This window comes from Mixophyes fleayi, chromosome 1 (genome assembly GCF_038048845.1).
Source record: "Mixophyes fleayi isolate aMixFle1 chromosome 1, aMixFle1.hap1, whole genome shotgun sequence".
Classification (NCBI taxonomy): Eukaryota; Metazoa; Chordata; class Amphibia; order Anura; family Limnodynastidae; genus Mixophyes; species Mixophyes fleayi.
The window spans coordinates 278,616,535-278,643,071 of record NC_134402.1 but is presented as its reverse complement, the minus strand read 5'-3'; the positions used below and the strand labels follow the sequence as shown (position 1 = coordinate 278,643,071).

Below are 26,537 nucleotides of genomic sequence, written 5' to 3'. Positions count from 1 at the left end.
TTTTAAATATATGTTCTTGTAAGTTAGGACTCACAAGACTTCTGAATACAAGTCAAAGACTACAAAAAAATAGTAGAAGACAACCCAAATTATGCATGGCTGGCTGGTGTTTGTCAGAATAATTTAAAGCATATCCCGACAGCAGCCTTGATTTATCTGTTAGGAAAGGCACATAATGGTGCACACATCTGTCCCTTTAAAAATACAATATCCTCTTGCAGTTACAAATGTGAAACCATTTCATAGTCACTTAGTATGATGAAACAGAAAATTATTTCAACCCGGAGGCACTGCTAAAGCACTTTTTTTTGCAATTTTTATTGTTAAATAAATTTTACTTTGCATTATATTCCAACTTTGTACAGCTACATTATTAAACAATGTGCAAATTTTCAGAAAATCAACTAATTTAAACAATGTAAAATAAATCTGATAAATATATTTCACAGAAAACAATTTTCAGTTTTTCAAACCTTTTAAAGTTCATCAAAATCAGAACAATTGAGAACAAGTAAACTTCTTAAAAATTCTAAATATGCGCATATCAGTTATTGCTTCTACTTTAAGAGCCACAGTGATCTATGGAGAGCATGCTACTCGGGCTTTGAAAGCTCAACAAGGTATTCTGACATGAGGTCATGAATCCATATATCAGTGTCTGGTAAGGAGGTGTCCACAATGTATGCCACAACCTTCCGATCCCATGGGTGAGTGCTTTCATGAATCGCTTGTATAAGTGCCACAAGGGGTTTCTTTTCCACATGGTTTCTGAAAACAATTGAAGCTTCCTCAGACCACTGTTCACACTTGACACCTAGTTAGAAAAATAATGATTACAATCCAAATATTTACAGTTCAATCCTTAGTTTTACTTTCTGAACTGTGAGCATCAAATAAACCGCAAACAAAAAAGGCATTTAAAATGAAATGCAAACACAGAATGTCTGTTCCTTAGTTAGATGCCCATTTAACAGCCCAGGCTAAGGCCAGGAAAATGGCTTCCTGTTACATTCACACTTTTCACTTATGTATGGTAAAGATTTTGATGTATAAAAAAGTTAACTTGCAGAATGGCAGAGGATCACTGTATTCATTTAGCGTCTGGATAATGTCAGTGATTAAGATTGCATGTAATGTCCCTATTTAGACAGTGGCTATAGCTATATGCTTATATATCAACAACCCCATGACAGACCCCCCACAATTCCACTATTAAGGGGGAAGGTGGATTTATATCATCCCAAAGATAGACAGCAGTGAGATGCATAAAACTACAATTTACAAGAGAACCAGGTATTTCAAGAATAATAATATTCCCTGCACCCAAGGCATCAAGATGGCACTGGCTACTGGGAGCAGGGAAGAAGTAGATGGCAGATTAGAAGTTGCTTTTTGATGTTGTATTAGCTTATTCATCATATATATATTTTTTATTCTTTTTAAATAAAAATCAATCTGAGCTAGATTAACTAGGTGCACCAAAAAACAACAAAAAAAACAAAAAAACAATCCGAGTACACAGAGAAAGTCAAGACCTGATTAATCTTTGGACAGCCTTCTTACTGGTCAAATGTTTCTGCATCTCATTGGATACACAGTTTTAATTTGGCTTTTTATTAACATTTAAAGTTAAATTTAATGTCATGAATAATATTTGTACTTTTAGTCTATCCAAGAAAATATATGATTGTGTTTTTGGCTGCTAAAAGAGGATTTTTATTTACAAAGTGGAATAGATTTTGTCTCATGTGCACTTTAAAACAAAATAAAAATAAATGGCCACAAATTCCAAAAACACATTTTAAATGGTTCTACTTTGGAAATTTTCAAGGTTAAATCCACCATTGTGGACTCCTCGATTAAAATAGGCATGATATTGACATTAGCAGTTTCAGATGAAGGCCTGATATGGCCAGCCCCCTGAAAAGTAAAAACTTCCATATAAGTTACATATTAGATTAGGGTCTCCAACACTGTTCCAAGGACAGTACCCCTTTTTTTCTACCCAAAACCTTTAGCTCATAATGCTTAATAAATATAAAGTGTACTGCCCTAGTGTAATGGCACAGACAGAGTAGGAGCCCAACAGTTATTCTCACATCCAGTGTAATCGGTAATGTTCGAATGTTAGCGGTGCTTGATTATTTTTTTTTAAAAAAAGTCTGTTTTCATTTACTTTATTTTGTCTTAACTGGGCATTATAGCCCCAAAATGTCTACACATACATACATACATACATACATACATATATATCTATATCTCTCTCTCTCTATACACACACACACACAGACTTATTTTACGCAATAATGCGGGTGATGTTGATGGTAAGGTCAGTGACACTTCGCTATCAGTATGCACACTCACAAATAGATTACATAGGGTTTATGTATGCCAAGAGGATTTACACATTGTAGTTACTTACCTGCAAGCTGACTTGTTACAGCTTGAAAAGGTAGTTGTCTAAATTTATCCATCAAGGGCTGAACTTTCCGAGAATTAACAAGTTCATGTCTGCCATAGTCCAGCTCATACACAGAAACCAGCCCATTTGTAAGGATTCCTTTCAAAAGCACCCGAAACCACCTTAATGAAAGACATCAAAATAAATAAACACTTTAAGTAATTCATAACTGTTTTAATAACACTACTTTACTCCATGATTACATATATCGCGATATACGCACACATATACATAGATATATACACTATATGAACAAAAGTATTTGGTCACACCTGTTTATTATTGAATTGAGGTGTTTCAATCAGACCAGTTGCCAGAGGTATAAAAAAATTGAAGCACCTAGTCATGCAGTCTGCATTTGCACACATTTGTGATACAAAATGGGTTGTTCTGAAAAATTCAGTGACTTCAAGCATGGCACTGTGATAGGATGCTACCTTTGTAATAAGACGGTTAGTGAAATTTCATCCCTGCTGGATATTCCACGGTCAACTGTAAGTGATATTATTAGAAAGTGGAAGTGATTACAAGCAGCAGCAACTCAGCCATGAAAGCGAAAGACCACGTAAAATCACAGAGTGGGGTCAACGACTGCTAAGGCGCATAGTGTGTAAAAGTCACCAAATGCACTGCCGATTCCACAGCTGAAGAGTTCTGAACTTCCACTGGTATTAATGCAAGCACAAAAACTATGCGGCAGAAGCTTAATGGAATGGATTTTCATTGCCCAGCAGCTGCATGAAAGCCTCACATCACCAAAACAATTGCCAAGCATCAGATGGAGTGGTCATGCCACTCTGTTTGGCAGTCAGATGGCCGAGTCTGGGTTTTGCGGATGCCGGGAGAAGGTTACCTGCTTGACTGCATTATGCAAACTGAGAAGTTTGGTGGAGGAGGAATAATGGTATGGGGCTGTTTTTCAAGGTTTGGGCTAAGCCCCTTATCTCCAATGAAGGGCAATATTAATGCTTCAAGCGTCCGAATACTTTTATCCATATAGTGTATATTGTGTCTCTACCACTGGAAAAACAACCACCACCATCAGGCACTAATACACACTGCTGATATAAACAAAGAGTGAATTCACAAAAACTCTGCTGCTAAAATTGGGGGACCTGGACCCCAGATAAAAATCACCAAAACAGATCAAAATAGAATGCTGGCTTAGTGAAAACTATATATAGAATTAAAACCAAATAAATATTTTGTCAGCGAAGAATTGTAAGTATAAAAACAATGTTGAAGCTGGATAATCCAAAGGTAATCGTATTCCAGAATAAAAATCAAAAGAACTGTATATTAAGTATACATTTTTATTTCCCAATCGGTTCACAACTCTGATACAACTGCAGAAATTCAGATTGACTGCCGCTACTCAGTGCACAACAGTCTCCATTATTGATCTTCATATATATAGCGCCATGAAATTTATTGGGAACAATCACTGTTGTGCATACCCCATTCAATAAACTTCATAAGGATTCTTTCACAATGTTCAATTAAGAGAATAATTAAGAACCACTGTCCATCCAGATGCCTAAAAAACAAGTACATTACTGTAGTACAGAAACAAGGCACTCACTTTTTGTCCACCTTTGCAGCATACATCTTATTTTTCTCCACATCCACCGGCTTCTCTTCAGTAGTGCTGTAATGCAGAAGCATTTCTTCCATAAGCACCTCTAACTTGTGCAACTCTTGCCAAGGCTGGAAGACAAAATGACCAGGATGGCAAGCCACGGATACAAAGACATCCATGTGTTCTCCAGTCTTAGGCAGAGGTAGAGGTGGTGGCAAATCTAAGGAAGTGGCTGTGATGTTTGGCTCTATGGTCTGTTTCTTTGTTACATTGCTTTGATCTTTTCGAGATACTGCAGATTGTGCTGCAACATCACCTCTGCCTTTTGACAAGCTAGAGGCAGTACCAGGTAACGAATTCTTCTGTTGCTTCCACAACTCCTCACTTGTGATTTGGCGATTGATGCTATGTTCAGGATCGGGAAAGTTCTTTGATGTGAAGAGATAAACATACACCATACTTTTTGCCTCATCCATTTTCACTACCTGTGTGTGTAGAGCATAAAAAAGATTTTGCTTATGAACAAAAATGGCATTATTATTATTAATCTTTATTTATAGGGCGCCACAAGGTATCCACAGCACCATACATAGTACAGACAATGGAGTACACAAGGTAGAATCATACATAACAATAAACAAAAATATCAGACTTCAAAGCTCCCAACATAGATTATACATCGAGGATGGAGCTGAAGAATAGGTAAAGAGACAGGAGGGAAGAGGGCCCTGCTAGTTAGAGCTTACATCCTAAAGGGATGGGAAACAGACAGGAGCCACAATGGGGAGTTAGAGATGATCAATCGCAAGAGAAGCGAGTAGTGGGGTAGGGGAAGAGAGGTGAGGAAGTCAGGCATGAAGAACAAGGTAGGTGGATGACTGGTAGGCTTTGAGGAAGAGGTGAGCTTTAAGTGCCTGTTTGAAGGTAGAAATGGTGGTGGGTGCGCACAGCAGGGTATATGGTGTGAGGAAGAATCTATAGCCTCAGCTGCTAGTAAAATGGGAGAATCCACTCCCTACAGTTTAGAAGAAATGGTGTACAGCGCATGTTTGAAGGAGCACAAATTAGGTGACAGTCAGATGGAGCGTGGGAGATCGTTCCAGTGGAAGGGGACAGTCTGGAAGAAATCTTGGATTCTGGAGTGGGATGAGGAGAGGTGACTGTCATTGGCTGAAAGCAGGGAAAGTGATGGGGTATGTGTGGAGAGGAGGTTGAAGATATACGGGACAGAGGAGTGGGAGAGGGCCTTGGAGGTGAGGGTGAGGAGTTTGAGAAGGATTTTGTACTAGAAAGGAAGACCGTGTAGGGCGAGGCAGAGAGGGGAGGCAGAAGAGGAGTAGCGGGAGAGGAACACGAGTCTCGCAGCAGAGTTAAGTATAGACCTGAGAGGGGCAAGGAGGGAGAGAGGGAGGCTGGTGAGAAGGTTGCAGTAATCAAGACGGGAAATGATGAGTGCGTTACAATGTGAAAAAATATAGCTTGCCGTGCTTGTGTTTTTCTATGTTGGAGATATTTTGACAGTGATTTGGCATCCCCCTACCCTTCACAGACTGAACATTCGGCAACTCTGGCACAGTATAAGTGGTCATTAGACTTTGGCAGGTAAAGCCATATGCCAGGGTATTAATCCATTATTTGGGCCAAAAAGTATGGAAAATGTATTTATTGAATTATTCTACTTTGTACCTATGAGGGATTGGTGACAAAAGTCTTGCCCTGAGTTTTAATAGCACTGCCTGGTACTTGTTTTGAGAAAAGCCTAAAAGGCGGGGTTGTGCATCAGAAATTGCTACCTTATTTTTTTTTTTTTTATTTCCTATAAGTATGAATTTCTTTGCCAACCCAATACAAATCTAAAATGTAATATGCAAAAAGTAAATTTATGAATGAGCATTTTCATAAATAAAACAGACCTGAAAAGATTGTGGTAATATTCTTGTCCTTCTCACCTATTTTCTATTGATAATGGTGGATGGAACAGGATATGAGCACATGATGGAAAGAGGATGTGTTTGTTTTATCTGGTAGATATAGAGTTAAGATGATTTTATCTAAATTACATAGAATACATAGTTTATAGATGGAACAGACCAGAATTAAATTATGTTTTTTTATATTTACTTTCTAAATTTGTTATTAGGGTATATTTTAATTTAGACTGCAGACTGACATATCTAATGCAAATAAAAGGGGTGTATTCAATTGTCAGCGTTAACGCTGAAAAACGAGCGCTCAAAAAATATTACCGTTTATACAGTAATATTGCGCGCGCGAAAACCGTTAATACGGTAGTTTACTCGCGGAATTTCAGCTGAAATTCCGCGAGTAATTACCGTATTAACGGTAAGATTTTTTGAGCGCTCGTTTGTTAGCGTTAACGCTAACAATTGAATAGCCCCCAAAGAGTCTACAATTGTAAAAATTATAATTAAGCTTCCAACTTCACTGTCGTTGACGGTCAGTCTCTGCCTGTTTGTGCAAATATAAAACCTTTAAAGGGGTTTTTATTGTTGATTTGTAAGGCATCACAGTGCTCTGCAGTACCAAAAAGTGGGGAAAAGAGCCTGCAAAAAACTGGGACATACAAGATAGACAAAATAAAGATGTGAAAACAAAGGGAAGGGAGGCCCCTGTTCATGAGAGATCTTACAATTATATAGAGGTTAATTATTTTCTCTTTCAATGCTGTTGCTGGTTCCCCCTTCCCCACAACTATCACATGCTACGGGACGGTTTCTTCCTGAATTAAATATTTAGGAAGATGTAAAATATTTTAAGCAATTTTTTTCTTTAAAAATATGTGTCTTTTTTCCCCCCCACATGCTGCAGGGAATGCTTTGAATGTAGTAGCCTTGGTGTAATGCAAACGATGAATAATAGAACTGTCAATGCTTATAAAAACAAAACCAAATCATCTTGGAATTACGCTCCCTTCATCGCTTCTGAGTGCTGTGAACGAAAGGAGGAAGCAGTGGAGGCGCTCTAGTAGCTCCACACTGGGTTCACTTGAACCCTAGCAAAAAGAGGATTTTTACTCACCGCAAAATCAATTTCTCTTACTCCACTGGGGGACACTGCGATACATTGGGGTATAGTAGTGGGTGTGGGAGTTCAGGCACTAAAAAACTTCTATGATTTTCAATCCCCTCCTCTACTATGCCCCTCCTCTCCTGGACACCTCAGTTTTGACTAACCAAGTGTACGCTAAGGAGTTGCCCTAAAGAGCAAAGAATAGAGGCATAAACATTCACATAACAAACTATTTACAGAGCAAGGGAGGGTGCGCAGTGTCCCCCAGTGGAGTAAGAGAAATTGATTTTACGGTGAGTAAAAATCCTCTTTTCTCTTTCCTACGACTGGGGGACACTGCGATACATTGGGGACATACCAAAGCTGCCCCTAAGGGAGGGAACGCTTTGGAATGGCTGCGGGCAACACTTTTCGTCCAAAACTCGCATCTGACGATGCGAACGCTTGCAACCTGTAGAACTTAGCAAAGGTATGAACAGATGATCAAGTGGCCGCTTTGCAAAGCTGTTCTGCCGAAGCGCTGCCAAAAATGCACCAACCGCCCCGATAGAGTGCGCCCTCAGCAAATGAGGAATTGGCCTAGATGCTCGGACATCTGCCAGACTAATGGTGGAAGTGATCCACCGAGCAATAGCCTGTTTAGACGCTGGCCAGCTGCGCTTTTTTGCACTATACAAAAAAAAAAAAAAAAAAAAAAAAAAAAGAGATCCTTTGTCTTGCGAACTTAGGCTGTACGGTCTACATAGTACCGGAGAGCCTGGACTACATCCAGCAACTGCAAGTTATAATCCAAGGGATCAGAAGACTTGGAAGGGGAAGGCGAACCTGGCTGGAACGCCGGAACCAAAATTTCCTGATTCAATTGAAACCTAGAGACGACTTTTGGGACAAAGGAGGGTTTCGTGCGAAGCACCGCCCTATCCTCGTGAAAAACAAGTAAAGGAGAAAAGCAGCAGAGAGGTGCCAACTCCGACACTCTCCTAGCAGATGATATAGCTAAGATAAAAATCTTCTTCTAAGTAAGATGGTGTAATTCTGCCGTCTGAAGGGGTTCAAATGGCGGAAGACAGTGTCCTGAGCACCAAATTTAGGTCCCAGGGTTCCACTGGATGAGTAAATGGAGGCTGAATATGAAGAACCCCCTGCAAAAAGGTCTGAACCTCGCTGAGAGACGCCAGCTTTCTCTGAAAATAAATAGAGCGCGCTGACACCTGAACTTTAAGCGATCCCAAATGGAGTCCTTTATCAAGGCCCTCCTGCAAGAAGGCCAACAACCTGGGCAGGCTAAACCTTGAAGAATGAACACCCTGAGACTCACACCAGAGAATGTATGTTTTCCAGACTCTGTGATATATAGTAGAGGAAGATGATTTCTTAGCCTTGATCATGGTGTTAACAACCCGAGACGAGAACCCCTTCGCCTTAAGGACTAAAGATTCAATCACCACGCCGTCAAAGCTAGACGATTTAAATCGTGGTAAAGAAGGGGTCCCTGAACAAGAAGGTCTGGACACATGGCCAGATAAAATGGTGGTCCCGTGGACATTTTTAGAATGTCTGAGAACCACGCCCTGCGAGGCCAATGAGGGGCTACTAAGATGGCGGGAACCCGCTCCTTCTTTAGTTTCTTTAGAACCCGTGACAGCAGGGGAATTGGTGGAAACAGATACACGAGTCTGAACTGCCATGGAGTCGGATGCGTGAGCCAGAGGGTCGCGGGATTTGGCGCAGTACAGGGGAACCTGGTGATTCAGCCTGGAGGCTAATCTCCGCCATTCCTCAGTGTTGAAATAGGAGCACAAAGGTCTCCTTGCACAGACACCATTCGCCTGGGTGAACCTTTTGTCTGCTGAGAAAATCGGCTTCCCAATTGTCTACGCCTGAGATGTATACTGCCGAAATCTGTGGCACATGGCGCTCTGCCCATAACATGATCCTGGCTGTCCCCTGCGCTGTGAGTTCCCCCTTGATGGTTTATGTCTGCTATGGCCGTGGCATTGTCTGATTGAATTTGAAGAGGTTTCCCTGCTAGGAACCTTTGAGCCTTCATCAAGGTCATGAGAACTGCCCTGAGCTCCAATACATTGATTGGAAAATTAGTTTCCTGGGGCGACCAGAGACCCATGTCCAGATTTTTCGTGGTCAACCACAATGTCAGAGACAGTCGAGTCGGTTTCGACAGGCGGATGATCTGCCAGTCTAGTTCGTGAGACCCCGACCACTTCCGAAGGATCTCTAGCTGGAGACAACGGATGTGGAACTGAGCGAACGGGACCGCCTCGTACACAGATACCATAGTCCCCAGCAGCTTCATGCAGCTGAGCATGGATACATGAGGACGAGCCAACAGATTCTTGGTTTTGCGCTGGAGGGCGCTGATCTTGTCTTGAGGCAAAAAGACTCTCCTCTCTGTGACACAGTGTCGAACAGTAACCCTAGAAAGCGCATGCACTAAGCTGGGACGACGGAGGACTTTGGAACATTTAGGATCCACCCATGGGCTTCCAAAATCTCCATTGTGGTTTGCACATGGCTAAATAAGATTTCTGCCGACAGAGCTTTCAACAGAAGATAGTCCCTTATCTAGACTATAGTGATTCCCTTCTGTCTCAGAATACTCGCCATAGTAGCCATGATTTTGGTGAATACCAGAGGAGCTGATGCAAGGCCAAAGGGGAGGGCCCTGAACTGAAAATGGGCCGGTCCCACCGCAAAACGAAGCAGGTGATGATGACGACTCCATATAGGGACATGGAGAAACGCATCCTTTATGTCAATGGAAGCCAGGAATTCTCCCTGTTCCATGCCCACGATGACCGTTCTGAGGGACTCCATCTTGAACCGCTGGGCAATCACCTGTTTGTTTAAGGACTTTAGGTTCAATAGAGGACGAAAAGATCCGTCCGGTTTTGGTACCAGGAAGAGAGTGGAGTAAAACCCCTGAACTCTTTCCTGCATTGGAACGGGAACAATTACACCCGACCCCTGAAGTTTTATTACCGCCTTCAGAAACGCTTGACGTCTGTGGGGGCAAGCGGGTACCGGAGACGACAAGAACCTTGGAGGGGGAGGATGGTGTAGGTCTATAATGTATCCTCTTGACACGACCCCTCGCGTCCAAGCGTCTGACGTGGCTGTCCACCACTGATACTTGAAGCAAAGCAGTCAAGCCCCCACCACGGATACCTGAGTGGGGGCGGGAAAGTCATGCAGAGGGCTTATCGCTAGGGCGCGAAGCTCCCTTTCTGAAAACGCCCCTGCTGCTCCATCCTCTAGGGGCAGGCGGCTGGCCCCTGGGAGTACCACTCTGGTCTCGGGAGAAGGAGCGTAAGGAGCGAAACCGAGCCTGACGAGGTCTACAGGATCCCATGGGGAGAACATTACTTTTTCCCCCTGTGGCAGCTTCAATTACCTTCTCCAGCTCTGCTCCGAACAGAGTCACTCCATCAAAAGGCAAAACCTCCAGAGACCTCTTTGACTCGGCGTCCATGGTCCACGAACATAACCATAAAGAACGCCGTGATGCAATAATCAGGCCACCAATTCTGGCATTTACAGCCACCGTATCCATGATTGCCTGTCCCACATAATCTGAACTCACCTGAATATGCTGAGCCAGGGAGAGGAGATCTGCACGCGGAGTGTTGTTTTGGATAGCCAACGGCATGTCCGTCAGCGGGGAGAGATGGATTCCTCTATCTCCCCCGCGCGACTTAAACTGTGCCCCGCTGTGATTTACCTCTGTGGACACCTAAAGCCCTAATGGCTGCCAAAAATAATAATACAGCTCGTGTCTAAGGGATTAAACTGCTGACAAGGAGGCGCAAGGAAGATATAGGGCATCAGCCACTTCTTACCTTACGCGGGGATCAGAGTGAAGGAAGTCCAGGACCGTTCACTCCCTCTGGGTCTTGGGATCAATCCCCGCGGGCACCTTGATAAGAATTTTTTTTTTTATATAAAAACGTGACAATATCTAACTAAACTGGGTATAGGCAGGAGCCTATACCCCAATGACCTGACTCCTACAGCACTAAAAAAACAAAAACAAAACTGAAGTGTCCAGGAGAGGAGGGGCATAGTAGAGGAGGGAAGTGAAAATAATAGAAGTTTTTTAGTGCCTGAACTCCCACACCCACTACTATACCCCAATGTATCGCAGTGTCCCCCAGTGGTAGGAAAGAGAAAGCAATAGAGGAAGGGGGTGGCGATATCTGGGCTGTTGCAAACTGGTTCTCTATGAGAGGGGCTAGAGTGCATCAGCAGCGCTGAACCTCTTTCCTGTAGAGGCTGCAGAACCCTAATGAATCCTGCAAGTGGACTGCACCCTGGAGGCACTAGGGAGCAAAGCAGCACAGCTGAGCTCTTGGTGCAGCAGCAGCAGAACTACTGCTATGTCGCTTGGGTCTTATGCTTTTGCACCCATACTCCGCTTGGAGGGTCCACCAGTCCTTTAGAATACAAGTTCTTGTATCCTAAAGGAAGAGCACTTTCAAACTGTTGTGTTGACATTAGTAATTCACCCATGTCAATTGGTAGTTATATCATACCCAAATCTCAGGTATAATTTATCTATTATGTGAGGGAAAAAATACAAAACAACAAATATTACCTTGATGCTACACTCTGAACAGTTTAAAACGGTATTCCTGAGCCACAATACTGCATCTGGAGTCCACATACCAATGTTAGAAGGAAGATCTGCAAGACAGCACCTAATAGCCTAAACAAATAGAATAGAAGAAAGTCTGAAATATGTCCTCTGCAAAAGAATATGGTTTATTAAGTAGAACGGAAGTACATTTTAGAATGCACTTTATTTTGGTCAAAATATGCTAACAAATGAAACACAATCTTTTTCAAGTCTTTCATATGGCAGTATGTTCAAAATTCAGATAAATGGTCACAAGTCATAAAATACATGTTGACCCAATATTAAAAAGTCACCTTACAACATTCTAAAACATAAACAGACAAGTCCCTATTTTTGCAATCTCACTAATTTGATATATGCAGGTTGCTTTCTATATTACATTTTAGACGTCCTACAGTGTCCTTCACTGTCGTACACAGGCAATTTTGTAAGCCAATTTGGTCATGTGTTTCACAAACTGAAAGTTGTTTTGAGAGTAAATGTATATACATTTCCGGACAAAATAAGTTTGCTTTTCCACAGACCACTTATGGTAAATGCAAAGGGATTATATGAAAGATAATTAGAAGCATTTAATATATCAATATGCAAGTGTGGTGAAAACTCGGCAGAAGTAAAGAAGGTAATAAGCCTGATAGAAGAAGTACCAGCTGCAACAAAGCTATCACAGAATTATTAAAACTTTCTGCCTTTTACAAATGAAGTACCTGAGGCGGTATTGAGATTATATCCCTTAGAAACGGAGATGGAATTTCTCTCAGTTCGGACACTTTCACAGAAGCAATTGTTCCAGAATCTAGGAACTGAACATCTAGTGCGCGACTACTGTGGACACTTGTTATCTGCATACAAGGGATAAATAATATTTAAAAAACACACACAATCCATACTGAGCTTAAGTACAAAAATAAACTTGTAACTACATAACTTGTTCACTCTTACTTTACACAACTTATTAATGCTACATAACAAAAACCGTGGGTTTTCATAGTACTGAGAAAAAACTGGACTTCTATATAACAAACAGACGAAAATGCAGATTTGATTGTCCACTGTCATGCGAGCCATTGCCAGGGAGAGTAAGGGATGATGCACACATCTAGGGTATCTATGAAATGTGACATAAAACTGCTCAATAACCCAAACTTAATGTATCACATTATTATGATGATACTCAAAAAAGCTAAAATTGCACAAACTGTCATGCCCTATGTTGGTTGTCAGAAAAAGCTACTGAAATAATTAGCTTTATATACCTCAATTGATTGACAGATCATAGACAAAGTTACCCAAATTTACCAATATGATTGGAGCATATAAACTTTTCTTTCCTCTTCAGTCCTAAAAGGCAGCCATTACAATGGACAAGTTCCCTTCTAGTTTAGGCTTAGACAGGTTATATAAAGACACCCTCAAGAAGTATATAATGCAGTTTCCTCCTCTTCCCCATAATCTTTTCCTGTCTCTTAGTTAGGTAGGTTACGCAGTGTTTGTTATTTTCTTTAGGGCAAAAGGCTTACCTTCCTCATGGTCCCCTGATTTAAGCCAATGAGTGGGCTGGCTACCTGGAGAACAAAAGTCTGCTGCCTTCGGGAGCAGATCTAGCGTACAGTTCAAATCGATGTCCGTTCACTTGCATCGGTGGTCTGTGTATGCACTGCTTCTTAGGTCACAGGGTTCCAAAATAAGAGTACCAGGCAAGGATAGGACACAGAATGGCTTTCAGTGTTAACTGTTCCTGGCGCAGAGAGGACTGTAACTATACAGCAGACAGATATCCTAAGCAGGAAGCCCGAGTTCAACCCCAAACCCCTTGGTAAGTTAGCGATGCTTTATTGTTTCTTGCATTACTCTTTTAGCTAAGATAGCTGTTAGTAATAGCCTGTTCTTTCAGTACTCTTATAGAGGCTTTGAAAGGAAATGAGAAAGCAAAGTACAACAGAGATTGTGCAGCCTGCGACAAACCTTTAAACAAATTGATTCTTTTATACTATTCAGTACTCAAAAAACAGCCCCCATATCAAGTTAGGGAACTTATAGTATGGAGGAAACAGTCTTGTGTGACCAAGGAGGATCTGTGTGATATGCAGTGGATGAACCTTTTGAACCACCACAAAAAGGGTTCTCTGAGACGGATAACACTCAAGATGGTGTTCCTAGTGGCGGTTATTTTTTCTGACAGGGTTGGAGAATTACAAGCACAGTGGTGTATGAACCCTTCCTAAATATCTATACAAATAAAGTGGTGTTTAGAGCCAATCCAACGTAGTATTTACATTCCACATTAAATCAGGAAGTTGTACAGTCAACTTTTTGTCCACAACCTTGTGATGAACAGGAGAGAAATTTACACTCACTGGACTTGATAAGGACTATTTTCATATATTTATCTAGGACAGAAGGAAGGATTTAGAAGCACAGAACAACCTTTTGTGGTATCTACAGGACCTTGTAAAGAGAGAATTATACAGGCATACAAGAGGAATGGACATAAGGTGCCCACTCAACACGAGTGATAGCAACATCTTGGGCAAGATGGGAACGGGCTTCAGCATTGGAGCTTTGCAAAGCAGCTGGATGGATAACTATCCATACTTCGCTAGTCATTATCTGGATGTCTACTCTTCTGTTGACTCTCCATTTGGGAGACATGTTCTCCAAACAGCAAATTAATAAATTATTGATAATGCAGCATATGTGGCTAATCTAATATTTTGTTGTCCCCTTCCTTATTTCTTGTGTACATTCCATTGTAATGGTTGCCATGGAGGACTGAAGAGAAAATACAGCAAATTATAGGTACAGATTCCTTTTTCTCGAGATACTCCAAGGCAACCCAATTTCCTGCCCATGTTTGATATGTTTAGACAGATTGGTAAGTTACTCAAAGACACAGGGGGAGAGGAGCAATGGATACTGTCTGGGGGTACTTTTACTTAACCTGTCTCTACTTAAACTAAAACTTACCCACTCTAATGGTTTTCATGGAGTATTTATAAGAAACAGAATTATTGGTAACTATAATTCACTATTTTCTGCTTTTAAATAGACTTTTTGACAAACAGGACAACATATAGCATTAGGTCAAATTTGTTGCAATCAATTTCAATGTATACACCAACACTGTATTACTTCAGCACATGTTCAACATGAGATTTTTTTTCTTTTAAATATTGAATGTTAATTTATTGTTTTTACTTTCAGTATAAAGACCAAGTGATTACTTAAATAAAGTAAACTTAAGATCTTACCTCCACACGTGCCCATTTCCCTTTGCTGTGGAATAAGCAGATTTTTCCACAGAATGGGAGGGATACAAATAAATCAGAAGTGACATTCTAGAAAACAAAAAGGAGAAAACATGCAAAGAATTTACCAACTTGTATTAAAGATGCTAAAATGTATAGAATGCAATAGTTCAAAATACAGAACTGTAATGCTTCATGTTTAAGAAAGAAATATATCAACAAAAATATACTGCTGGTGAAATTGAACAAAAAAACACGTGTATTCCAAGAGTAATGAATTGGTTAAATGGAAAATATACTGTATTTAAAGATATAAGGCCCGATTCATATCCGGACACAAGTATGTTTCCGTGTAACTTGCATGAAATAGCTCTGCGCATGCACAGAAACGGCCTTACAACAATGAACGCAAATGACACTACTGCTTACGACTTAAGTGGCAGAAAGGGGGAGGAAAGGGGCAGATGAACGTAGGGCATGTAAAGTACAGGTGTGCCGACGCAGATGCGGCCAATTGAAGTCCTGGATTTCACTTAAGTACGCCTATTTTCAGCCGTACCACTTGCACCAGGCATAGGACAGGTGTAAGTGACGAATGATAGACTATACCATATCAGTCATCCCTATGTATTAAAAACTACCTATATGCGTGCCCAGTGCGTATTAAAAACATTAATTTATTTTATCAAATTAAAAATGACTTGCATGTGTTCTGATGTGACCTTCTAGTGAACAGACAATTGTGTGTATAGTGTAGTCTGTTCTGTCTTAAATCAAGAGCTTAAAACTTGCTGTATGGTGACAGACAGAAGTCCTATTTTAACGTTCAAGTTTTTCCCAAACGGTTTCTAAAACGGTTTCCAGCAGCAACATACAACTGAAACAAAAAAAAGTGAGTTGGAATCTAGTGCTGACTGAAATTAACATCTTAAAGTTATTGAAAATGACTCCCTGCCTTCCCCCCCCTCTTAGACACAGGGTAACATTTACACAAGACATAAGAAAAGAAGATTTTTACTCACCGTAAAATCAATTTCTCTTACTCCATTGGGGGACACTGCGATACAATGGGGTATAGTAGTGGGTGTGGAGTTTAGGCACTTATCAACTTCTTTGATCTCTACTCCCCTCCTCTACTATGCCCCTCCTCTGCTGTGGGTAACTCAGTTTTGACTAACCAAGTGTATGAGAAGGGGGCGCCCTAAAGGGCAGACAATAGAAACCTAAAGATTCACATAACAGATTATTTACAGAGCAAGGGAGGGTGCGCAGTGTCCCTCAATTGAGTAAGAGAAATTGATTTTACGGTGAGTAAAAATTTTCTTTTCTCTTTCCTACGACTGGGGGACACTGCGATACATTGGGGACATACCAAAGCTGCCCCTAAGGGAGGGAATGCTCTGGAACGGCTGCGCGCAATACCTTGCGGCCAAAGCTCGCATCTGATGATGCGAAGGCCTGCAACCTGTAAAACTTAGCGAATGTATGAACAGATGACCATGTGGCCGCCTTGCATAGCTGCTCTGCCGAAGCACCATGGCGCGCCGCCCATGACGCACCAACCGCCATGGTAGAGTGAGCCCTAAGCGACTTCGGGACAGGGAGAGAAGCTCGGACATAGGCAAGGCTGATGGTGGAGGTGATCCACCGAGCAATAGCCTGTTTGGATGCCGGCCAGCCACGCTTCTGCGTATTGTACAGGACAAAGAGATCTTTGGTTTTGCGCACTGTGGCTGTGCGGTCGACATAGCACCGGAGGGCCCGAACTACGTCTAGCGATAGCAAGTTGTTGTCCGCGGTGGAGGCCGGAACCGGGCAGAACGCCGGGACAACGATCTCCTGGTTTAGGTGGAACCTGGAGACAACCTTTGGGACAAAGGAGGGTTTGGTACGAAGGACCGCTCTATCTTCATGAAACACAAGGAAGGGTGAGGTGCAGCAGAGCGCTGCCAACTCAGACACTCTCCGGGCTGAAGAAATAGCTAGGAGAAATACATACAGTCTTCCAAGTGAGATGGTGTAATTCCGCTGTTTGAAGGGGCTCAAAAGGCGGCTGGCTGAGCGCCTTGAACACCAGATTGAGGTCCCAGGGCTCTACTGGGTGAGTAAAAGGGGACTGTGCGTGAAGCACCCCCTGTAAGAAAGTCTGGACCTTGCTGAGAACCGCAATTTTCCGCTGGAAATATACAGACAGCGCCGAGACCTGGACCTTAAGGGACCCCAGCCGGAGTCCCTTATCTAGACCTTCCTGCAGGAAGGCCAGTAGCCTAGGTAGGCTAAACCTGGAAGTGTGTGAATCCCGCGACTCGCACCACAGGATGTATGTTTTCCAGACTCTGTGATATATGGCCGAGGAGGATGACTTTCTGGCCTTGATCATTGTGTCAATGACCCGTGGCGAGAAGCCCTTGGCCTTGAGTATTAAGGTCTCAATAACCATGCCGTCAAAGCCAGCCGATCCAAATCGTGGCAGAGAAGGGGGCTCTGAACGAGGAGGTCTGGTCGCATTGGCAGGCGAAGCGGAGGGCCTGTTGACATTTTTAGAATGTCTGAGAACAATGTCCTGCGCGGCCAGTGAGGGGCTACTATGATTGCGGGGACCCGCTCTCTTTTTAGTTTCTTTAGTACCTGTGAGAGCATAGGTATGGGGGGAAACAGGTACACTAGTCGAAACTGCCATGGAGTTGCCATGGCGTCCGTTGCGTGTGCTAGAGGATCCCGGGACTTGGAGCAGTACTGGGGGACCTGATCATTCAGTCTGGAGGCCATGAGGTCGATCTCTGGCATGCTCCAGCGCTGTGTTAGGAGGGCAAAGACCTCCTTGCATAAGGACCATTCGCCTGGGTGGACCTTCTGCCTGCTGAGGAAGTCGGCTTCCCAATTTTCCACGCCTGGGATATAGATGGCTGAAATCTGCGGCACATGGCGCTCCGCCCATAGCATGATTTTGGCTGCCTCTCGCATGGCCCCTGCGCTGCGAGTTCCCCCCTGGTGATTCAGGTATGCCACGGCCGTGGCATTGTCTGATTGAATTTGGAGAGGTTTCCCTGCTAGAAACCTTTGCGCCCTTGTCAGAGTCCTGTGAACTGCCCTGAGCTCTAGGACATTGATAGAAAGGATAGTTTCTTGGGGGGACCAGAGTCCCTGAAACCTGAGGAACCCTGTGACCCCTCCCCAGCCTGACTTGCGTCTGTGGTAACTAAGGTCCAGAGGCCCGTCTGAAGGGTCTGACCCTTGACTATATTCTGCGTGGTCAACCACCACGCCAAGGATGAGCGTGTTGTTTTCGACAGGCAAATGATTTGCCTGTCCAGGCGTTCCTGAGATCCTGACCACTTTCGGAGTATCTCTAGTTGGAGAGGGCGAGAATGGAACTGAGCGAACGGCACTGCCTCGTAAACTGATACCATGGTCCCCAGCAGCTTCATGCAGCTGAGCATGGAAACCTGTGGTCGGGCCAACAAAGTCCTGGTCCTGCGCTGGAGGGCGCTGACTTTGGCCTGTGGTAAGAAGACTCTCTGAGCCACCGTGTCGAACACTAGACCCAGGAAGCGCATACGCTGAGCTGGGATGAGAGAGGACTTTTGCAAGTTTAGAATCCATCCGTGGGCTTCCACCGCATGGTGGTTTGGATATGACGCGCTAGGAGATCTGCCGAGGCCGCCTTCAGGAGGAGGTTGTCCAGATAAGGGACTATAGTGATTTCTTCCTGTCTCAATATTCCCGCCATCATGGCCATGAGCTTGGTGAACACTCGTGGTGCGGATGCTAGACCAAAGGGTAGGGCCCTGAACTGAAAGTGGGCCAACCCTACTGCGAAGCGGAGAAGGCGGTGATGCTGCTCCCATATGGGGACATGCAGATAGGCATCCTTGATGTCAATAGATGCTAGAAACTCTCCCTGCTCCATGCTTGCAATGACCGTCCGAAGGGACTCCATCTTGAACCTTTTGGTTATAACCTGCTTGTTTAGGGACTGCAGGTTTAGTATTGGCCATAAGGATCCGTCTTGCTCTGGCACTAGGAAGAGGCTGGAGTAGAAGCCCTGCCCTCTCTCCGGCGTTGGGACGGGGGAAATGAGGCTGGCTTTCAGTAGCTTTACAATAGTCTTCTGAAGTGCCTGGCGCTTGAGGGGGCAGGAGGGAATGGGAGTTGAAAAGAACCTCGGTGGGGGAGGCTGGGCTAGGTCTATAATGTAGCCTATGATGTCTATGATGTAGCCTCGCGACACAACCCCCCGTGTCCACACGTCTGTGGTGGCTGCCCACCACTGGCGATGGAAGCGAAGGAGCCGTGCCCCCACCACAGATGCTTGTGTGGGGGCGGGGAGGTCACGCTGAGGGCTTGTTGTTGTTTGGCCTAGAGGTACCGCGACTGGACGCGCCTCTACCCGTTATACCCTGCCCTGGGTGTTGCAGACTGACCTCTAGGGGGGCCGCCCCGGCCCCGGGAGAAGGAGTGAAAGGACCGAAAGCGTCCCTGTCGTGGTTTGTGAGACTCCATGGGGAGCACGTTACTTTTACCCCCCGTGGCCACCTCAATGACCTTTTCCAGCTCTGCTCCGAACAGGGTGACCCCATCAAAAGGCAAAGACTCTAGAGACCTTTTAGAATCGGCATCCGTGGTCCATGAACGTAGCCATAGGGTACGCCGTGATGCAATGATAAGTCCGACGATCCTAGCATTGACGGACACCGCATCCATGGCTGCCTGCCCTATATAATCAGAGGTCTCCTGGATATGCTCGGCCAGGCCGAGGAGTTCAGCCCGTGGAGTGTTATTGTGGATGCCAGTGACTAACTGCTCCATCCACAGCTGGACAGCTTTGTTGGCCCAGGCCACTGCTATTGTGGGCCTGAACATGCTACCAGAAGCTATGTAGGCAGAACGGAGTGCGAGGTCGCACTTTCTGCGGAGATGGTGGGAAGGCCGCCACCTGTGCTTTAGTCCTTTTGAACAGGGAAAAACCTGAGGGGGCCGTGGGTTCAGGGTCTGGAAAACCTAAGATATGTCTGATACCCAAGATAAGACTGTCCACGTTATTGGACGAGACAGACTGTAATGTGCTAACTGGGCCCTCTTCCTGCGTATCCAGCTCAAATTCCCTCTCCTCATCTGAGGAGTGGTCTGATTCTGGGTTACGACCCTGATTAGCATCCAGAATGGCCCTTTTGGCCCTGTGTATGACCGAGAGCGGACGCTCTTCGCTCTGAGCTAATGGGATCTGGGAGGATGTGCCTGCGTCCCCTGCGCCATTCAGGCCCAGGGCCTCTGTACCTGTGGCCTGCTGCTCTGCTACATGGGTTATGCTGGCTGCTTGTGTGTATGCCGTAGTGTGTTCACGTACCTCAGTGTCCCGCAACATCACATTAGTGAGCTTCTCCATGGCTGAGGCTAGGGACTTGATCCAGAGCGGCTCTTCCATGGCTGTTGGTTGCTGTGCTGGGGCCGGCTGCTCCTGCGATCCGGCCTCACATGCGGTGCAAAGGGCATTCTTGTCATGCTGTCCAACAGGCAGCTTAGTTGTACACCTGGCACAGGCAAAGTACATTGCAGACACCCCAGAGGATCCCTTACTGTTAGTGGTAGAGGTCCCCTTATTAGACATAATTGCACAGTATTACAGTAGCAAGCAACTGAGAACACAATTCACAAATATACTTGTCTGAATAGTACAGTCTCTAGTTAGCACAGTAAGATTTGTACACCAAGTCTATATACTAGGTTACAAACTTGTAACAGCACTCCAATCTCTATGCAATGTTATATAATCTGCCAGTGAATGCTTGTAATAGGCTTTCAATGCAAAAACAGAAGGACATTTAACATATAGGAACGATACCAGTCGCTGAAGAGGCAGGAGAGAGGAGAGGAGCAGCGTGCAGCTGGATGATGAATGAATCCAATATGGCGATCACCGTGCAGGAAACAGGAAGCTGGGGGTGGAAGGAAGTTCCTCCTCCGGATCCGCCCCCAAAATGGCCGCTTCTCTTTGTCCCGATCAGCGCATATTTAATGTATGGCTGTCTGCTATTTCAGGCACACACGCTGTATTTACAGTTCCCAGGCAGCGTGTGTGCTTTCCCCCTCGGGTAGCGCGGTCTCCTCGTGGAGAGCGGAGCGCGCTATACTCCCGATGCTCGTTGTCTAGGGGGAGGAGGAGCTTGCCAACTGGTCAGTCGGCGGGGGGATATGGATCCCTGCATCTCCCCCGCGCGACATTTAACGCTGTGCCCCGGTCCTATTTAAACGGTCAAACCTATGTGGGGCACCGAAAGCCCTAATGGGAAAATTATTTAGAACTATCCTGGCTAAATGCTCGTCTCTAGGGGATGGACCGCTGGCAAGAGGTGGAATGCAAGTAGGCAGCAGCCGCTCCTTACCTTTCGCAGGGACCCAGAGTGAAGGAAGCCGCCGGGCTGTTCACCCCTCTGGGTCCTAGGATCAATCCCTGCGAGGCACCTTAAGAAAAACAGTAAAAATGTAAAATAAAAACATGTAATTATCTAAACTAAACTAGGTATAGGCAGGAGCCTATACCCAAGTGACCTAACTCCTAAGGCACTTAAAAAAAACAACTGAGTTACCCACAGCAGAGGAGGGGCATAGTAGAGGAGGGGCATAGTAGAGGAGGGGAGTAGAGATCAAAGAAGTTGATAAGTGCCTAAACTCCACACCCACTACTATACCCCATTGTATCACAGTGTCCCCCAATGGAAGAAAAGAGAAATGAATATTAAAATGAAGAGCATTTCAATAACTGTAGTACTGAAGCTGAAGTCTGTCATTTTACAAAAGAAGATCTAAAACAATAACATCTTAAGTAGGAATGTAATTATGGCAGTTAGCATGGTCTTCAGCAGCCACAACATTCTCTTGAGAAAGTTACATTACATGACTGGGATTATACCCAGGGAAAGGTCTATCCTGAGGTTAAATTACTCTACGTTCTGTACAAGTGGTATCCTGGCATAACCAGACCAGCTATTAGGGACTAGGGAATAGAGATGCGGGGAATCAACATGTGGTAGGAATCCCTGCCCACATCAAGATTGATGAAAAATCTCTTATTTTAGCATCCAGGAGGTTCAAAGCAACTAATACCACCAAAAAGTTGAAGTGCAAACCACCACCTTCTACTATGCAAAGTGCGTCCAACAGAATAATGCTCCCTCAGGTCTGCATATGTTCAAAGGTTTAAATCTCCCACACTAATGCTGATAACTGGCAAAACCAGGTTCTAGAGCCTCCACACTTTAAGTGGCCCACTCCAGCTACATGGACCTAAAAAAACCACAACTATCACATAGGAGAGGCACAATGGTTAGCACTGCTGTCTCACAGCGCTGGGATCATGAGGTTGATTCCAACCAGGGCCCTATCTGTGTGGAGTCTATGTTCTCCTTATGTTTGTGTGGATTTACTCCCACAGTCCAAAAACATACTGCTAGTTTAACTGGTTTTGACAAAATTGACCCTAGTGTTTGTGCGTTCATGTGGTAGGAAGTTTAGAACATAAGCGCCAAGGGGGTAGGGATTGATGTGAATGAAAACAATTTCTGCACAGTGATTAGGATTGTGCTATATAAATATAAACTATATTATTCTACACAAACCATCCTTGGGTTACCCAACATCTCCTGAGCCTTTCTTTAAACCTCCCAGAAATTCCCAAGCTCCCGTGGCAGGTGAACTCAGTTGAGGACTGCCATTGATTAAGGCACTCGGAAATGGGCTGGAATAGCCAGGAGCATAATGATGGAATCACTCAATGACCACCACATTGGGATAGCTCCAATGTAGCTGGGATGGAGACCTAGGCATAACAAGACAGCTAATACAGGAACAAAGAAGCCTGGATAAGATACTGGAGTTGGATGTATGTTTAACCTTAATGTATTTTGTGCTTTAGTCCCACTGTCTTGTCAAAAATATATAGTTTACATATAAAAATAAAAATAAATTGTAAACAGGTTGTCAAAAATTGAAAAACTGCAGGAGGAACACACATTGGATGAATAAAACAAATGGGATGGGGTGGGGAGTGGTTTGGGGGCCATGTTGGATGGATGCATTCTGGAAGAACGCCGTTCATCAAGCACGATCAGAGAATTCTATATACTCGTTTTATTTTGATCCCAAGCCCTCCCCCACCCGACAGAAGAAGCTGAGGGGGTCCGGCTGTGTCGAAATTGAACCCCGTCCATGAGGTTTGCTGTGAGCGGCTGATCAAGGCCTACACGGCTCTACTGGGTCCCACTGTTTCCACTCTGACTGGCTGACCGGACTCATCCTCTTGCGGGCAGAAGTCGCAGGGGTACAGCTGATGAAATTACGTAGCACTTCTCTTGTCAAGACAAAGCAATTACCTCTTCCCCTCAAAGGAGTCACAGTGACCCAGACCCTCCAAGCACTACGGTAACCTCCACCAAGGTAGACTTCGCCAAATTACTCAACATAATTGTGGACCGCACTAACTCCTTCTTCGTAGACCTTCAGAAAGCTATAGGAGACCTCAAATCAGAAATGATCATAATATCCAAAAGAATTATGGTCCTTAAAAACAAAGTGGAGTCCTCACTCAAATTCCAAAATGAAGCATCTCAGGATTTGGACTTTCTACTAAAAGAAAACAGTTTTCGAAAAGACAAATTGGAGGATCTGGAAAATAGAGAACGCCGCAACAATCTCCGTTTACGTAACATTCCCAAATCTGTTGAACCAAAAGATTTAGAAGAAGAATGTGAGCAAATTCTTCTCTTCACTGGACACTATAATATCTAACCGTCCAATACCAACAGGGAGGATACATAGGGCTTTCAAATCCCTGCTTCCTCAATGATCGCTAAACGCCGCAACCTCAAGGAAGTGACCCGTATTTTTAGAGAAAATTAATACAAATATTGATGGGGCTTTCCTTTCCTGCCTGATAGTTGAAGTGGAAGGCCGTCGAGTCGATTCGTACACCAAACGAAGGGAGGTTTGATCCATCGGCTCAATCTTTCTCACCCTGATCCGGTCATAGGAGGGGACTCTCAGAGCTCTACTGCACAACCCCCGTGAACCGCATCCCTGACCCTCCTTTTAGGGAGGATCTAAATGTTTATCTTTCCCCTTGTTCACACAATGTCATGCTTTGTTAAGATTTTGTTTTTGCCTGGTTAGCAAATGTTTTTCGTTGACTTTTCATGGTAATTTTTCCACTGTACTTTTACAGGTGCAGATGTTTCTGGTTGTTTTAATTACATGCACTTAACTATTTTTTCTTACAGACGGGCAGGGGAATTTCTCTGCCCCCTAAGCCATGCACCCACTCATATTGGGAATCATATACTTCCTTTGTCTTTAGAAAGGAAACGTTTAATTGCACTCCCACACTCTCTGTATCGACAATTTATTGTATAGGTGTGTCTCACAAAATTTTTGGTTATCCCAGTCTTCAGGCACTTGTCCTGTAGGCTACCCCCTCTGCCTGTGAGGCTTGAGCCTACATCCTCATCCTCTCTTTCACCACTGTCGCTTATTTTCATCTTTACCTTTTCTTTTCCTACCCTTCCTCACCCCACCCCTCCCCCACTCGTTTTCACCCTCTCACAGCTCAAAAACTTACATTATTACATTTGGTGTCCACCCTTCTCTTTTCTCTTGGGGCCTCCATTCCTGCGGGTCCCACTTCCTCCCCTTTAGTTTATCTTCATTCCCCACATACCAACTATGTCTTTCACAATTCTCTCTCTCAATGTCAAAGGCTTGACAACCCCACAAAAACGCTCCATGCTTTTCCATACAATACACAAGCTTGAAGGGGATATTATTTTCTTGCAGGAGACCCATTTCAAGGCTGGCGGCCAGCTCTCCCTGTCCTCGAAAAAATACTACACCTTTCAACCCACAAAGAAAAATGGGGTAGCATTTCTGCTCCTTAACTGTCTCCTTCATGTTGGAAGTCAAGGGTGATTCTGAAGGCCGGTTTCTCATCTTAACGGGAAAAATTGGGCATCTTGAAATAACCCTTGCCAACATTTATGCGCCCAATACAGGTCTTCTCACATTTTTTTCTCAGAATTACACCACTCTTGTAAGGGACTGCTTCTTCTGGGACGTGACTAACACTTATGTCACCCTTCCTAGACAGATTAGTTTCCAGACTCGCCTCTTCACTACCCTCACATACAAAAAACTTGCAAAAGCAGGTGACTGAGGCCGGTTTATTCAACATGTGGCGAGCGCTCTACCCCACATCTAGAGACTATATGATCTACTGAATTCCCCATCAATTCTACTCTCGGATAGACATGTTTATGGGTTGTACACATTTTCCAACACATATAGAAGGCTGACATTATTTCTATTATTCATTATTTCTCATGGTCCGATCACTCTATATCATCACTCTCAGTTGAACTCTTTCAAAACCCCTGGGGAAGGACATCCTGGAAGCTAAACTAGACTTCCCAGAATACCCATTTTTAAGGAGAGCATATCCGATAGCCACAAAAACTACTTTGACCTAAAGTCAAACTCGGAGATCCCGACTTCCACTGCGTGGGAGGCCCATAAGGCAGTAATTCGGGGAGACATTATTCAATTTGCTTCTCGACGGAAAAAGGAGCATACTGAGATACTTAACCTATCTTCCCAACTTAAAAGCCTATAAACCTTACATAAACAGTCTAACTCCCGCTTATTACTGCAATGCATACAAAAGATTAGGGGGAAAATCCAATTGATCCATGCGGAACGGACCAAAGGCCAAGTTTGGTGGCTTAACCAAACCTTCTTTGAGAAGGGAAACAAAGCTGACATGCTTTTGGCCAATAGATTAAGAGCTAAAATGGGCCTCCCAAACAATCACCTCAATTAGAAACAAAAGAGCGAACATGTCCTAAGATCCCAGTGTCATTAACAACACCTTTCATAGCTACTATGAGAATCTATAGAACCTCCATAAAGGTCAGGGCGTCTCGGAAGCCGCCCCTCAGGCTATTAATTCATACCCAGATAAGTGCTCATTGCCCACATTGTCCCCTCAACAGATCTCAACTACGAATCAAGATCTTACTAACGAAGTAGTAACATCTAAAGACCCAACATGTTGTATTTAGGGCTTCAGATCACGAAAGAGTATAAACAGTTGTTTTATGCTAACTATACCCTTCTTCTTAACTAAAAAAAAAAAAAAAAAAAAAAAAGCCATTCTAAAATGGGATTTGCTTTTTATTTCCTGGTTTGGCAGGATTAGCGTCACTAAGATGAACGTTCTCTCTCAAGTTTTATACTTGTTCCAAACATTACCTATACAAGTTCCATGCATGTTTTGGCGAATTTGCAATGAATTTGTAGTAGATTCATACGGCAGGGAAAAAAAATAAAAATTGAGGCTCAAATGATCTTGCTTCGCAAATACACCCAATCTGGGGGGTATGGTCTCCGCTACTACCATGCGGTCAACCTCAGTCACATTATCTCCTGGCAGTCGGCCCCAGAGACTAAGATGGGTCGACCTAGAGAACGCACTCACGCCAGCTCATATTCTGAACTCTCTCCCACCTGACTCCCCCGTAG

At 43.9% G+C, this 26,537-nt stretch overlaps 1 protein-coding gene across 1 annotated transcript in view; it reads right to left on the bottom strand.

The window, feature by feature from the left end:
* Nucleotides 1–303: 303 nt before the first annotated feature.
* TDRD7 (tudor domain containing 7) overlaps nucleotides 304–26,537 on the bottom strand; it is a 130,812-nt gene continuing 104,578 nt past the window's right edge. Inside the window, exons 12-17 of the mRNA XM_075210917.1 lie at nucleotides 14,976–15,062; nucleotides 12,432–12,566; nucleotides 11,683–11,793; nucleotides 4,044–4,525; nucleotides 2,423–2,583; nucleotides 304–814 (exon numbers count right to left, since the gene is read on the bottom strand). Coding sequence (XP_075067018.1) covers nucleotides 594–814; nucleotides 2,423–2,583; nucleotides 4,044–4,525; nucleotides 11,683–11,793; nucleotides 12,432–12,566; nucleotides 14,976–15,062 — 1,197 coding nt within the window. The 3' untranslated portion in view covers nucleotides 304–593. The remainder of the gene's footprint in view (nucleotides 815–2,422; nucleotides 2,584–4,043; nucleotides 4,526–11,682; nucleotides 11,794–12,431; nucleotides 12,567–14,975; nucleotides 15,063–26,537) is intronic.